General features: G+C 39.0%; 2 protein-coding genes across 2 annotated transcripts in view; one reads left to right on the top strand and one right to left on the bottom strand.

The window, feature by feature from the left end:
- The first annotated feature begins 59 nt into the window (after positions 1-59).
- fam131a (family with sequence similarity 131 member A) lies at positions 60-10,154 on the top strand. Its single transcript, XM_042496981.1, has 5 exons — positions 60-272; positions 4,868-4,979; positions 6,073-6,249; positions 9,319-9,456; positions 9,604-10,154. The coding sequence occupies exons 2-5, from the start codon at positions 4,889-4,891 to the stop codon at positions 10,152-10,154; spliced, it is 957 nt and encodes a 318-aa protein (XP_042352915.1). The 5' UTR covers positions 60-272; positions 4,868-4,888.
- Positions 10,155-15,270: 5,116 nt separating this feature from the next.
- The window catches only part of clcn2a (chloride channel, voltage-sensitive 2a), a 45,184-nt gene continuing 43,664 nt past the window's right edge, over positions 15,271-16,790 (bottom strand). The window contains exon 25 of the mRNA XM_042496982.1: positions 15,271-16,061. Coding sequence (XP_042352916.1) covers positions 15,546-16,061 — 516 coding nt within the window. The 3' untranslated portion in view covers positions 15,271-15,545. The remainder of the gene's footprint in view (positions 16,062-16,790) is intronic.

Here is a 16,790-nt window from a genome sequence, read left to right as displayed (position 1 = left end):
GGGGGAGATGGGATGTGACACCGCCTTGCGTTGATGACGCTTGCCATCGGGAGACATTTGGACAGCCTATGTAACCCATATACCGAGCAACAAATGGTGCGTGTGTGCCGAAGACCTGATGCTGGAGTTAGGAAGATGTTTCCGCCGGCTGAGTGGCATTAATGATCCACTGCAGAGGCTGCTGCACGGGCACAAACCGCGCGCTATCATCTGTTGATCGGATTGGAGACAATTAAGCGCATTATCATGAGCCGCCGCGGTCCGACTTACAGGTAGGTACCGCGAGAGAGAGGATCATTACAGGCGCATGAGCATCGTTAGAGCCGTGAAGGTGCAAAGAAAGGGCACGCAGCTCTTGGCATGTTTATCCGATGCAGGTACGGAGCTATTGGTATGCAGATGGAGACTTCAGAGGTTGCCAGGAGACCCGCTGCTGCATCCGCGCCTCTCGTGCGTTATTTTCCCCATAATTGCAGGCTACAGGCCTGCACCCATCAATGGCGGGGTGATGTGTTATTCAGCCGTCAGCGTGTCGCTTCTGTTGCTTGAATTTCTAGAGAAAAAAACAAGTCATCACACGAGCACTGCAGCTCCCTCCATCCAGATCCAAGATGTTTGGCTGCAGTTAAACTGGCTGAACTCGATCCCACTTGTTGGTCCTATAAGTCACCTCAGCGGCTGTGTGCATGTCAGACGATCATCCTGCTGGACGTGTTCGTGTCAAAAAGGCACACATCTGTCTGCCTCTGCAGGGGGTGGACAAAATAATCCAAACAATTAATGAAAAAGGGGACTTTATCAAGCAACTCGATCACACTTGCAAACGCTGCTGCTGCACATGTTGTTATTAGGGTGAATGCCAATAGCAGCATTTGTCAGCTGGCAATCAGCATGTTGACGTTTTTAAAAGCAAAACATTATACAATTAACTGCTCCAGGGAGGCCAAATCATGTGCAGGTGTACTGGTTTAAAAAAAGAAAAAGAAAAAGGGGCAAATATCAGGGAAACAATTATTCTTCTATAAATAATTTAGTCTATAAAGGTTAGGAAATACTGATTTTTTGTGATGTCTGCAAATGTCTTTGTTCAATCAACAGTGAAAAACACAAAAATATTCAATATAAAATGATAGATACCACAAAAATCTCTGCAGCTGAAACCAGTGCATTAATCAGTTTGGATGCAGCAATTGACAGTATAATCCTCAACAGAGCTTATTTAATTAAAAATACCACAGATGATATGTGAAGGCATTCCTGAAGCTGAGTGCTGCAGCACAATGTCTCCTGATGGAGCTCTAAAATCAAGTTTAGTACCAGTTTCATATTTAGTGTTCTGTTTTTTTACACTCTGCACCAGTGGTGAAGTATCCTTTATTTAAGTCAAAGTACTACTACCACATTGTTAACATATACTAATACAAGTAAATGCTCTATTTTGAAATGCTACTTAAATAAGAGTATGTAAGTATAATATAATTATTTTTCTCGAGCGACTTAAGAACACACAAAAATAAATAAAAAGTTAAAAATTACCAGAAAATAAGCAAAAAAGAATAGTAAAAAATTAAAACAAAAAATTGGTCTTAAAAAGTTTTTAAAAATTTAAATATATATGTTCAGTTTTTCTGTTACATGATTTTAAACAAATAGTTATAGTGATTATAAGTATAGTTTTTTGGCCATCTTTCCATAGTTTTTTTGATGACTTTGTCACAATTCTCCCCCCTTTTTTTAAACTAATTTTTAGGTCATTTTCTTCATCACCTTTCACCAATTTCTTGCAATTTACGGGACATTGATCATTACCTTTCCCCCATGTTTTTGAAAGAAACCAAACCAATTTGCTCATGTTTCAAAGGGTTGAATAGCCTGTTAAAGGCATCTAGATGCAGCACAAGAAACTGTTGAGCCAGGTTTCAAAGGGTTAATCATTTAGTTGTGAAAAAATGTTGATCAGTGTTTCCCAAAATCCACCATGACGTTCTCAAATGTCTTGTTTTGTCCACAAATCAAAGATATTTGGTTTACTGTCATAGACGAATGAAGAAACCAGAAAATTCTCATATTTGTGACACTGGAAATTTTACTTTTTCTTTCTGTATGACTTGAAATGTTTATATTAATTAACAGAAATAATACACCAATTCAGTGTACAAATACAACTTAAATCTAACCCCATCCTCCGCTATAACCCCAAGAACATGAGGGACAAGCAACAAATCAATACTTCATTAATGTGGCTTCATTAAAAAGAAAATATATAGAAAAATAAACAAATACAGAGAAATTGCACTTTTTGCTAAAACATCTCCTGGTTTTCCGTCATTGCTTGTTGCAGCAGGGCTGTTAACGGCAGTGGCCGATGCAAAAATGCAAATGGCCCTATCCAGAGCCAGTGTTTGGTTTGTCCTTTCTGGGCTACTGCAGAAAGATGGCGGTGCAACATGATAATATCCGCAGACGAGGACCCGCCGCCTATTTAGATATACACGTCTCACTGTAAAGTAACGAAATCACAACAATTCTTATTTTTAGGTGATTAAACACTAAAGAAATTATACTATATTTCACTTTTTACCAATATATCCTGCTACATCTTACAGACCGGACCTTAAACGACTCAAACCAGTTATTAAAATAGTTGTTGATTAAATGTTTGTCTGTTGACTAAAACAGATTACTGCATCAGCAGCTCAATGAAGACCATTAAACCAGATGACGGGGATGTGACCTACATACTTTTTATAGCGGAGGTTCGCGACCTCTGCATTGGGTAACCAGGAAAGGAAAGAGGAAAACATTGTTACATTACACATCTTTGTACACATTTTTTTTACTTTTCTCAAATTTTTCCTAGTTTCTTCCCCAAACCTTTATCTAAGAGTAAATCAAACATGACTTTGTTTTTAGGAACTGTATTTTTATTTCGTTTTTTTAAGACTAAGACAATAGGTTTTTTTTAATATCAAGACCCTCCCCAGTGCTAAAAATATTTTTCCTTGAGCCTTCATGAGTGGCTGGAGAAAATGCACGACCCTCCCACGACCATAAATAACCATATTTCACAGTTTCTGGCTATGATAAATGGTGTTATTTTGGAGGTGTTTTTTTTTTTTTTTTAGAAATCATATATTTAAAACCCACTTTTGGGGCTCTGAAATTATAAATGTCTCTCCCATAAGCCAAATAAAAAACAAAATCAGCAGTGCTTAAAAAAATGCCTCACCCGTTTTTGTTCACCCCCTCTATCATCAGTGAATAGAGTAACGGTTCTCAACTGGTGGGTCAGGGTCCTAAAGTGGGTCACAGGTCCATTCTGAATGGGCTGCAAGTGACTTGTGAATGTGTCAAGTTCGTAAAAAAAAAACTTAATTTTGAAGTATAGTGAATTTCCATCACAGAGCTTTTATTTTGAAGTGCAGTGTCTGTTGATTCTTGCAAAACCTTTTATGTCTTTGTGTTCTTAGCCGACATGTTGTTTACATCTTGTAAAATAAAATTTAATAGCCGGTAATTTATCGAATGTGTGGACCTTGAAATAATGACTGAGTGACTGGACCAGTTGGAAACCACTGTCCCAGAGGACACGAACGTAAGAGGTTGGGGAGGGAAGCTTTTATACAGTGTGTAAGGTGATGACAAACGCTGCTAACTGGCATATGACCCCCATGTAACCCACAGCACCTCAGAGTAAAAGCTGATTTCCATAAGGTGTGTCTATTTTGTCAACATGATTTAAGAGGTGCCGAAATCCATGTGCGTGAGACTCAGGAGGGGAGCTGAGCAGAGTGCCACATGTCCAACATGTGGCGTGTTTATCAGTATTGAGCATGAATGACGTCCGCAGCGCTCTCAGGTGTGTTTTTTTGCAGCAGAAGCTCGCCTCAGAGGAGAGTTGCAGAGCTGTAAGAGCTGTTTGCACCAACATATCGCTGCCTTCCAGTTCCCTGCCCGTCTTTGTGCCTCTGACACACATTTACTGTCATTTCTGACTTTAACGTAAGCCTCTAACCACTTCTTCTTTCTTAGCTGCTTTGGGAGCCAATCTGCTTAAAGATATCTGTCAACTCACACATGTGCTCAGAGCTGTGTTTGCTGCTCCTTCAGACACTCACCTGCCCTGAAAAACATCACATTCCTACTAGATGTAGGTGACCCACTACATCTACTGGACATATGTGTGTTTGTTTTAGACGTGTAGTAAAGTTAGGTAGCAATATCACTTTTAATAGGGATCAGCAGCTTTGGGGTGAGCAGGCCTGGCTGGAGCTGCTTACTGGAGCTGGTCACACGCCATATGTTTGCCCCCGACGCGTGGTCACCGCTGCCCTCAGCTGTCTCACCTCCCTCAATCCCAACCATTCTAACCGGTTTCACCGGCTTACTGTGGCTTTAGCATCTGTGCAGTAAATGTAGGGCATAGCTGTTTGCTTGTCTGCCCGGTGGTTTAAACCAGTAAACCCAAGCTGTGACTTTTATTTGTGCTGGTTCTCTGCACTGTGACACCATCTCTGCATGTTCACGATGAGGGTGAGATCCAGGAGCAGAGAGAGAAGGGAGAGACAAAGAGAGGAAGAGGTAGGTTTTTTTAAAAGCACTTTAGATCTCTGTTTGGGAGGACGCATTTATTTTGGCGAGGAAGCCGCAGCCGTGTGTTTATCCTGTGATTCATATTTGATTTTGAGCTTTTCATTGAGATGCTATTAGAATGTTTTTCACAGTGTAAATATTGACAAAGTAAACATTTCCTTTTTTGTGGAGATAAGCTGACAAGTGCTGGATGTGACACACAGATGTGGAAAAAACAGAGCTTTCGCTGCTTTCATTCATTTGGTGCAACACAAAAATGTAATCTGTCTTGCAGGTGAAATTCGAGGAGAGTGAAATGATTCCAAAGTCAGGAAAATCTCCGGCAGACTCGAGGAAAGGTGTTGGCATCCAGGAGTTTGCAGCGCTTGCCAGATCCTCCTTGAATGGTAATAACTTTGCTTTTTTTAAAAGTCTTTTTTTTTTCAATGATTAAACATCAAACACAAGAGGCCCTTCAATCTATTGACCTTTGCTGGCAGGAAAAAAATATTTTACTCTTTTGGATCAAGGATGCTGATCCAACAAAAAAGTCATGGATAATTATATCGCTGCATGCTTTTTACAAAGTTTCGGACCCTTTCTTAACCCTTTACAATCCGGATGGACACCAGCTTTGTTGTGCTATGTTAAGACGCCTTTCAAAAGCACTGAAACCTCAAAATGGTTTGAGTTGAAAACACGGCAAAAAGGCAATATGCAACTTGGCAAGTAATGTCAGGAAAATTGAAAAAAAATATATGTAAAGGTGACAAGAAAGTGACATGAAAATTAGCTGTGAGGATGGAATTTATGTTATGATGATGTCAAAAAGAAAGAGGAAAAATGTTGAGAAAATGCTTATAAAAAATGCTTATAATTCTTATAATAATATGTTTCATATTATTGTAGAGAATGTGTGTGTGTGTGTGTGTGTGTGTGTGTGTGTGTGTGTGTGTTGGGTTTTTTTTTTTTTTTTTAACTTTCTTAAGGTAATTTCCTTGTCCTTTTTTTAATATTACTGTTTTTGCTTATTTCCAGATGATTTTGATTTTTCTCATTTTTTACTAATTTCTTGCTCATTATTTGGGCCATTTCTTGTGAATTTGCTCATTGCCTTCTTTCTGTGTTTTTGAAAGAAATCGAGACAATTTGCTCAGGTTTCAAAGGGTTAAAGAACATTGGGACTACGCTGTCATCTTATATTCATCCATATTAAATCAGCTTAGGCAGCCTCTGTAAGTGTCCTGCAAATCAGTTTTCATGCGACCTTGCTATCTGTTTATTTATTTGCTGCCTCTATGTTGTAGATATAATTCCCTTTTTTTTTTTAATATGAGCTGCTCATTTTATTTTGTCATGTCATATCCAAGCTGTTTTGTTCTGTGTTGTATATTTAAAAAAGTGTAATAAATATATATAAATATATTTTTTTTTAAAGAAAAAGATTAAATGTCTTGAGTTACATCTTCAGAGTCTGACCTTTGACCTCTCTGTGTGCAGGTATCTCTCAGGCAGTGAGGGATCATGTGACGAAGCCCACCTCCCTGGCTCAGGGTCGGGTCGCTCACCTCATTGAGTGGAAAGGTTGGCCCAAACCTACAGACCCCCCGCCAGCCGCACACTTCAGCTCCTACTGCCGTCTGACGGAGGGGGAGAAGGAGGCCCGGTTTGCTGCAGGTAGAGATAAACAATATATGATTTTATCATGAGTTGCATTGAAAAACACAACAGAAATTTCCATAATCGGGATAATCGGGATAATCGTGAATATCGTTTCTTGCTGGACCACCAACAATAAATGCCAAAAGGGGCTCCATACACACCAACCTCAAAAAACGCAAACATTAAGGGACGGCATATTACTTTACCATTGTTACATGCTTTGTGTTTTTTCAAAATTACGGCAATTTTCACAAGAATTGTACAGTTTCAGCTTGTTGAATAAATGCAGTCTCTTTTCAAAATAAACATAGGTAAAAAGCTTTGTGTTTAGAGTTACTTCTTATGATGTATGCCCACTATACGCCTGATTCGATGCACAAAGCTTGCTGGGATTCTTGTGACGTCCACCAGGCTAAAAAAATATTTGTATCTTTTCAAAAAGGGTCAAGTCATTGCAGTGTGTTTAGTGCCATTTTAACATATATTGATGATCAGCAGGATAATATCGCTATTATTTTGGCCAGGATAACTGTGACATGAGGTTTTCATGTCGCCCCATGCCTATAGCTGCAGGTATTCAGATCTGTGAACTTTAGATGAGTTTTGCGGCCAGCTTTTACTGACTAACTAGCTGGTATCTGTTTGAGTGTGCACGTGCGTCCTCTTACTTAGCTCGGTTTAACTGCAGCGTCACCTCCTGGCAGGCTCCCACCTTCTGTCATGCACCTAATCCCCTAAAACTCCTGTATGTCAGTGGTCCGCTCCGCCCACTGCGCTGTCTCTTGGGTGACGGCTTGACTTGGCAGCAGATGGTGGCCTATTAGACACTCTCCCACAACACTTCACTGCCCACCAATGGTACAGCAGCTCCTGTTGTTCAGCTGTGACTCATCCTCTCTGGCATCGGTGACATCGACGTGGTTTGATCGAGAGAGAGAGGGGGGCACACAGTGACTGTACATCATAAAGTCTTTTTTATCTGCACGCTCTGATAAACGTTCTGAAAAAAGGACACTTTTTGACACTTAGCTGAAAAAAATCAATTTATTGTTCTAGTAACTTTTGCAAAACATTTTCCTAATATCAAATATTATTATTTGGGGGGGTCTTCTTTGCTCTCTATGATTGCAAACTGAATATTTTTGCATTTTGGACTGGTGGTCAGACAAACGAGCAAGATGTAACATTGGGCTACAGGAAACTGTGTTAGGTGTTTTTCCACAATTTTCTGATACTTGATTGACAATCAGTGGCGCAGGTTTTATTTCAATAATGGTGGGGACACATGTTTCGGGGTCCTCCACCAGCAAAATATTGAGCACCAAACACTTAATTACCAATATTCTGGTGACTTTTTATGCTTCAGTTTGCATCAATTTATGGTGTAAATGTCTCTCAATCTGTCAAAGTAAAAATAAATCAATAAATAAAATTAAATAATAAAAATAAAAAAAAATGTAAAAGTACTCCAAAGTTAATAAATAACTGATTGAAATAAAATAATTTTTTAAAAATTATTTTAAAGTAAAAGGTCCCCTGCTATGTACATGTTTTTTTTATTGGGGGAATGAATGTAGCCTGTTCCTAAAACAGATTGAAATAATAAAAAAACACATTTTACAAACAAAAATGTAAAAAGAACAAAAACAAAACAAAACAAAACAAAACAAAACAAACAAAACAAAGGAAAACAAAAAAAAAAACAAAAAACAAAACAAAACAAAACAAAACAAAACAAAACAAAACAAAACAAAACAAAACAAAACAAAACAAAAAAAAAACAAAACAAAACAAAACAAAACAAAACAAAACAAAACAAAACAAAACAAACACAACCCGGCTTAATGGAAACAAATGAACTCCCAAAAGAGAGATAGAAGATAGGGTTGACGTTCTGACAAAAACACCTGAGCAATCACATTTCTCTGGTTTCACTCTGTCAAATACATTAAATGAGTGATTCATCTCTGCTTTAATGAGTCACACAACAAATAAATATAAGCTATCAGGAGATTATTAGCAAAATGTCAAAGCAGAAGAAAAAACACATTTAGCAGTTATTGTTTTTTCTTTCCTGTAGATTTGTTTTTGTTATTATTAGAAATGTTTAAATCTTTAAGTTCTAATAAAACAATAGGGTTGCTCCAATATTAGAATCGGAAAATACCTCCAATCCTGCCTATAATGCTGGATCAAATATTAGTACAATATAATTTATTAATGAACTTTAATATCCACCAAAGTCAATAATGTCATATACAAGATCAAAGTACTCTGTTCATTTTCTTTAAAGACCCCCAGCACACTGTGGTTTAGAAACTAGTTTAAATGGCCTCCATCTTTGTTTTTTTTTTTTAAATTAGCTTATTGTTTCTGAAATAGGTTAGTAGTACACAGCTGTTATTTATTTATTTATTTATTTATTTATTTATTTACCCAATGCTATTGTATCAGTACTAGATATCGATTGATATGCAAGTTCAGGTATCAGAATCTGTATCAGGAAGGAAAAAATGGTACATACCAGTATATATTTTTAAAAATCACTCTTTGGTTTAACTGGAACAAAAGAATCAAACAAAAGATTCACCCATTAAATGCTAACTTTACAACATTTTGATCTAACAGAGATCTTCGTCAGGCATTTTCAAATCATCATCGCAAAGCAGAACAATGAAAAGACACAAACACATTCATCTCTCAGGTGTTCGTCATCAGCTTGATTGTCAGTCTCCATGATCAGAAACCATAAACAACAAAAGCAATACGATACAAGGAAAAACTGAACACCACATAAAAAGTTATATCAAATTCATATCACAAATTATTAAAAAAAAAACTTATAACAAAAACATACAATCTAGAAAAATGCATGGAAAAAGTAGAAACAAATTAGAAGAAAGGAAAAAGTCATGAATTACCCTACCACAAAGGTTTTAGATACTGGCAAGTTCAGTCGAGCAATAAGCCAGATTTTGTGTTGGGACCTTTAAGAGGAGAAAAAAATAAACCTTTTGGAAAGACAATCAAATTCACAAAGTTGTGAAACCACTGCATTCATTGATTGGACTCGTCTCTCTATAGGAGTGGCTGAACAGTTTGCCATCGCTGAGGCTAAGCTGCGTGCCTGGGCGTCTATAGATGACGATGAGGAGGAAGACTCCAACGATGAGGACTCAAACGTCAACGGACAGACTCAAATCTTCTCCAGTCAGGGCTCAGGTATCCACCGCCGCCTCCTTTTTGTCCATTTCATCACCCATCGTCTCCATTTCTGCATCCTCGCTTACAGAGCGCCTCATCTTCCCCATCCCCCTCCCTGATTATCCATCCATCTCCAGGTGTTCTGATTTTTTGCTCCTCCCTCAGACGCCGCCACATCCAGTCCTATCACCGAAGCGCCGTGCCAGCCTGAGGTTGAAGCCGGCGAGGCCCCGCCCTCCGACAGTCACCTTGGCTCCAGCAGCAGCAGCCTGCTCTGTGGAAGGCCTTCATCTCACAGTGACCCACATTCATCCCAGACCAATTCACCTACTTTACCCAGCGACTGCTTGAGTCCCTTCCTGGAGGAGGAGGAGGAGGAGGAGGAGGAGGAAGAAGAGAGGCTGGATGGTCACGAGGAGCAGCCGCCTCTATTGCAGGAGCAGCGCAGTGAGGTCTGCGTCCACCACAAGCCTGAGTGGAGGCCTCGGGCCAGGAGCAGCAGGTTTGACTCCTGCTACTCCACCTCTCACTCTGAGTCGCCTGGAGAGGAGGACGAGGAGGACGAGGAGGAGGAAGGCAGCGTGTTTCACGATTTTCGAATGTGGCATTCCAGCCGGAGAAGCTTCTTCTCCGACAGGGCTTCTTCTGGAGTGGCGTCCTTCGATGAAGAGGAGGAGAGGGATGAAGTAGAGGAGAAGAAAGAGTATTTGATGTGATGTGTTGTCCATCTTTATGTCTCTTTGGGTCCGTGTTGATTCTGGATATGACATCATCTATTCTGCTTTCACTCTTAAAGGGACAGTTCACCTTAAAATAAAACCATTTTTCGTCTTCCCTGTAGCTCTATTTATCAATCTAGATGGTTTTAGTGCAAGCTGAAGAGTGTTGGAGATATCAGCCGAGGAGATTTCGCGATCTCGATGATGGAACAAGGAAAAAAAAGGGGAAACTAAACAGCAATGTCTCGTTCTAGAAACCATGATTCACTTACTCAAGATAACCCACAGGGCTTGCCATTAGCAGTTTCATGTAGGATTTATTTTCTTTCAATCGAACTACGCCCACCAATCGTATCTAGATTGATAAATCATTTTTTTTTTGCCTCTACAGGCAAGAGGAAAACAATTTGATTTTGGGGTGAAGTGTCCCTTTAACCTCTCTTCACCTCACCCTCCGATCATCTCCACTCGCTGCCTTCTGTCTCTCATCCTCCAGGCCTTCCATGTACTGATCTCGCTCCACCGTTTATCGCTGCTGTAAACAGTATATATATATATATTGATTGAAGAGTTCAACCAGAATGTAAAGCTGTTGTTCAAACTCAGTTTTGTACATTTCTGTGAAGAGTCATGTGTTGCATTGGTTTTCTATGGATATTTTGTAGTGTTGTTTTCTCTGGGTCATGCAGTGTCATGTGGGTCGGGCTATGTTTGATACTGAATGTCTGAATGTCCTGCATATATATAAATATGACTTTTTTTGAAAGAAGATTTTTGTCTTTTTTCCCCTCTATACAGTCAGCACAGTTTCAAGATCAGTGTCACCAATTCACTGTCTGAACAAATGTCTCCCTTATAAGTTATAATGTTGAGTAATTGCCAGAAAATGTTTTTTTTTTAGAACATTGTTGTGTCACAGTATAGTTGACCTTTGACCTTTTGAATATAAAATGTCAAACCTTCATCATTATATTCGATATGACATTTATGTGAAATGCTGTCACAATTTGTGAATGAATTCTTGAGTTATGTTTTGTGAGGTCACAGTGACCTTGACCTTTGACCACCAAATTTCTAATCAGTTCATTGTTCGGTCTAAGTGGATGCTGATGCTAAAATTTGAATTTCCCTCAAGATGTTTTTTAGATATCACATTCACAAGAAATGAGATAGACACAAGGTCACAGTGACCTTGACCTTTGATCACCAAATCTTAATCAGTTCATTCTTATGACGGGCTGGGGGGGGGGGGGGGGGGGGGGGGGGGGGGGGGGGTGGGGGGGGGGGGGGGGGGGGGAGGGGGGGGGGGTAAAAAAAAAAAAACAACCCAAAAACGAACAAGAAAACCACTCCAAAAGAGGTTTTTTGGGGGTTTTTAAATTATTATAGTTACAAATATAGTTTTCTGGACAATTTTTTCCTATTAATTTATTTTTGCATGATATTCTAACAATCCTAAACTTTAGGGAATTTCCATGTCACTGTTAACTAATCTCTTCCAATTTGTGTGACATTTCCCCCATGTTTCTGAAAGAAATCAAACCAGTTTGCTCAGGTTTCAGAGGCTGAAACAGCTTGTGAAATTCATCTGAACGCAGCACAAGAAAACTGATGTAAATCCAGGATTTAAGGAAACTCCCTCAAGGTCTTGAGATATTGCATTCAAATGAATGAGACGAAGACTGAATCAGTTCAACGCTGAGTCCAAGTGAAGGTTTGTACCAAATTTGAAGAAATTTCCCTAAGGCGATCTTGAAATATCACGTTCACAAGAATGGGACTGACAACATAAAAAAAACACATAATGAAAACATTAAAAGGCATAAAAAACACAAACTGAACACACGAGGAAGAAACACAACTTCTCTTTTAAAGGTGTTTTATAATTTAATCATTCACTCATGTACAAAAAACAATTTCATGTCCTCTGAAAAATAACGATGGCTGTTGGATTTCAAATGCATAATTCTCCTATGTACAAAAGCATGTACGTAGATCTCTCCGTGTATGTTCATATGTACAAAGCATATACAGGCCAGTTGCCATATAAAGGGAGATACTACAGACTTATTGCTTAACTAGATACGCTGCAAATTAGCTTAGACACTCTCTACATTAAACTCCTTATCTTATATGGCGAGCACTACTTCACATTCTATATGCAAACTAAAAGTCAAGACGTTAATAAATCGTTGCACAAATGTTTACGCAGACAAAAAATGAGCTGGTGTGCTGCGATGACGTCACATAAGATTGAAACATGGCTCAAAAATTGCTGCATGAAGCTAAAAATACTTACATCCATGTGATGTTCGTAACAAGGACTCACACACACACTTTTGCTCTACAACAGTTTGTGGGTTATCACTGTGCTTAGTTACATTTCTCAACATTGCATTGGAGGCCAGGCTGGATTAAATGTACTTTCATAAAGATACGTGGAACATATCACGGTGTTAATATCTACAGGCCGCATACACATGTGCGTATAAGTGTGTGTGTATGTGTGTGTGTGTGTGTGTGTGTGTGTTTGTGCGCTCTGTACAACAGCAGCGGTTTCTTCCTCTCACTCAGAGCTCAAGTGTTGTTCCTTTATCATGCTAGAAACACGTTAAATACGCAATAAAAGTCACGTAGCACAGAATGTCGAGGCAGTTCAAGACTGACAGTTGCCCTTATTGAATCAGCCCCTTAAAAGCCAAACAAGGCTACATGTGCAGTAAATTATACTCATGGTAATTACAATGTGCTTCACCATTATTCGGAGCCCTGTGCTAAGCTCTGTGGACCTTTGGAACTGAAGCTGCCTTCGAACAGTAGATCTCAGAGGATTTAGAGATTTCGGGGGCTGATGTGGACACCAATGATTGGTAGTAAAAAGAAAAAAACAAAACAAAGAAACAATAATGCCTTGTTAACGATGAAGTCTGGACAAACTAATGGCGCGGTTGCTGTTAAACCACCTTTTACTCCATTATTACTGTAAATTTATTGCATATCAGCCAACATATGCCCAACAACATTGTATCTTAAAGGTGTACTATGCAGGACTTTCCTTAAAGAAAAAAAAAAGACTTATTCAAACTTATGACCCACTACAAGAGTATTTTTTCGCCTTCTCAGCGCGAGACTCTGCCCTGGCTGGGACTTTTTAAAAAGATAGCAACCAGGCGCCAGACTATGAGCAGCAGGCATCCAAGAGGAAGGTACGAAAATTACGAGACCGCACAAAAAATACATAAAAAGTAAAAAATAAATAAAGCAAGGCGAAACAGCAAGGGTAGTGAATCTGGGGTTGGCCTTAACTTGATGGAAGCAAATAAGAGACACATGTATTTTAAATTTAAACACCACTGAATTCAGAGTATGAAAATATTTTATTTTGAAAACCATGTATCCAAATGTATTTTTTTTTTTTCTGAATTTACCTTTTTGAAATTTGAATGTGAAATTTCTTGAATGGCAATCTCAAAATGTGAATTTGAACATTATCATTGTTGTTTTGTTGCTATTTTTCAAGAATTGAGATCCAATATGAGAATAATAATTTTGAAGAAATAAAGAAATTCAAACAGAAAATCAGTCACATTTGATTGGTCCTAATGCCTAATCCTGTCCTGGATAGCCCACGTGTTACTATTTGAAATCTCTGACCAATCAAATTTTGAGCAACCTAAATATATTTCAAAGAGGGGCGGCACAGTGGGCAGCACTGTTAGATGATCTCTCCGCGTCAGTGTGGGTTTTGTCCAGGTTCTCCGGCTTCTCCGGTGGCCGGTTTAAATGACGACTCTAAATTACCTGTAGGTGTGGATGTGAGGGCTCTATAGCTGTGTTTGAAACCGCTCACTCACTCATTTGGAAATACATGACCGTGTTGCATTGTGGTATATGGGAGTAAAATGTAGGGTACATCATATGAACACTATTTGTTGCATTGTGGGTATTTCACAGTGCACTTTACTGTATAGTGAATGAAATAAACTGTTGAGAATCCAAACACTTTTACAAAATGACAAAAACACTTTATGGTGCACGATTTCCGTGATAGGGAACGGTTTTGAACACAGCTTATGTGTCAGCCCTGAAATAGGCGACGCGTCCATGTTGTAACCCGCCTCGTCCAAAGTCAGCTGGGACGGGCTCCAGTCCCCTGTGGACCCTGAACAGGACACAGATAATGTATCAAAGAATTGAATGGATTCAGAATAAGTAAATTCAGATGCATGGTTTTCAAATTAAAACATTTCAGTGCTATGAATTCAGTGGTGTTTACATCTCGGTGTTAAATATTCAGTGACTGTTGAGGTTTAAATATTTACTTCACTTATTTGCTCCTGTAGCACTAAACCTAACCCTTGCTGACAATACTATTCACAAATAGTAACCAGCTATTCCTGCATGGTACACCTTTAATATTTTTAGCCATTAACTCTGGCCCTCTGAAGTATTAGACCCGTGCTAATAATAGGTAGTAGTTTGAATTCATACCATCATGTGCTCATGAGAATAATTTTCTTTGTTCTTCTGTGCTTTCGTCGACATCATATGCTCCTTTATTGCCCTCTCTCCGTTATTTGTAGGTGACTTTTTTTTTCTCTACTTGTAATGAAACTGAAATAATGTTTACTGGATGTTATTTTGGCACAAAGTCCCAAATTATGTTTAAGAGTCTGGACCAGATATGAGCATAGCAAGGAAAGTTTCAAAAAGTCTCTCTCTCTCAAATACACACACACACACACACACACACACACACACACACACACACACACACACCACACACACACAAACTTGAAAGATACAGCTGGTAATTTTCTATATTTTCTTACTGTCAACAATCCAAACTAAGTCTTTCTCTTTGGGTACGTGATATTTATTGAAATGGTAACTGAAATGTCTTTTCACCAAAACCTTACAATTTAATATTGAACTGAAACTGAAACCTAAACATATGAACGTGTTTATTTCTGCAGTAAAGTTGAGCATTTTAACATAATATATATATATATATATATATATATATATATATATATATATATATATATATATATACATATATGTGTAGTTATGCTCCCTTTAAAAAGACTTCAGTGTGTGAAACCATCGGGAACAAAGAAAGACACAAACCCGTTGTTGGTTTGGCCTTTTCATGGAGTTTGTTGACAGTAAAACAAAATATCAAATCAAACCAGCTTTATCTTTTAAAACAGGCATTTACAGAGTTTGAAACACAAAAATGAACCGACTCATTCACTCTCACTCGCTCACTCACGCCACAACAACGTTAGAAACACGGGTATCTAGGCTGGACTCGGAGGTGAGAGTGACCTCTACAAATGTAAGAAACGTCAACATTCACGAGGCGACGGTATGGATCCCCTCTGATCATTCTGATTGATCCTCAGTGTGGGCGGGGCCACCCTCTCCCTCAGGTTCTGATTGGTCCTTGTTCAGACACGGACTCCCCTGTTCTTGCTCCGAGGCGTCCGGCTCGGGAGTGTGGCTGGGGGGGTCATAGTCACAGGCCAGCTCTGATTCCTCAGTGTGGGAGGGGCTGCAGTCAAAGGTAAACTCTGATTGGTCCTCGGTGAACGACGGGCTCTCCTGGAGCACCAACTCCGACGACTGACTCGAGACGTCCCCGGGGCATGTTTCAAACTGTAAATTTGTTTGGTCCGAGAAGTTGACGGGGATCTCTTTGTACGGGAGATCTGGCTGTTCCTCCACATCTGGAGGGTTGGGTTCCCGTGGCAACGAGAGCCCCCTGTGGCGGATGCACAGCTTGTGTAGCTCTGTTACTTCGGATACGGTTGTGCTGTTCCCACTGTCTCGGAAACTGGCCAAAGGAGGGCGCACTTTCACTCCAGTCACTGTCACGGAGCCCTCAATGGCCTTACGCAGCTGGAGACACAGAGCCACAGCCGGCACGACAACAAGAGTGAAAGAGGTGAAGAAAACAGAAGGTAAAAAGTAAAAAAAGGTAATCATTGTGTGATTAATGCATTAATGATCAAATACAAAGGCGTTTCCTAAACCTCTCTTCAAGTACCACTTGTCCTGAATGATACCTCCTCTCTAGATCTTTTATTTCACGTGAAGCGTGCACTTTCTGTGGGCCTGACAGCAGCAACAAAAATGTCAGCTCTCGGTTAGCAGCCTCCTCATGCTCTCTTTCGGAATCTTTGGCTTCAGTCTTTTTTGGATAAAACATATATGAGGATGTCAGCAGCAAAAATACGTAATGCTGAACAGTCAACCATCTGTGCCTGAGCCTCCCTTATTGACAAAGTGAAAGATCTTATGTGCACAACCACTGGGTCATAGACCTTATACGTCTGTTGTTATCTTATTTTTCAAATGTTTTATTGTTATTTTGGCTTTTCACGAGTTTGATATTTTTCTTTTCCCTTTTTTATTTATTATATCTAAATATTATATACATTTTTTTAATTATTATATATATATATATATATATATATATATATATATTTTATATATATATAATATATATATTTTTTATATAAAACTGAATGCAATTTTTTTTCTATGTCTCACTTTTCACCCCAATAATCTATTTTCTGTATTAGTGTGTTTGTTGGTTGTTTCCATGTTAAACAATAAAAATTTGAT

The sequence above is a fragment of the Plectropomus leopardus genome, chromosome 12, assembly GCF_008729295.1.
Source record: "Plectropomus leopardus isolate mb chromosome 12, YSFRI_Pleo_2.0, whole genome shotgun sequence".
Classification (NCBI taxonomy): Eukaryota; Metazoa; Chordata; class Actinopteri; order Perciformes; family Serranidae; genus Plectropomus; species Plectropomus leopardus.
This window is presented reverse-complemented; position numbering and strand designations above follow the sequence as displayed.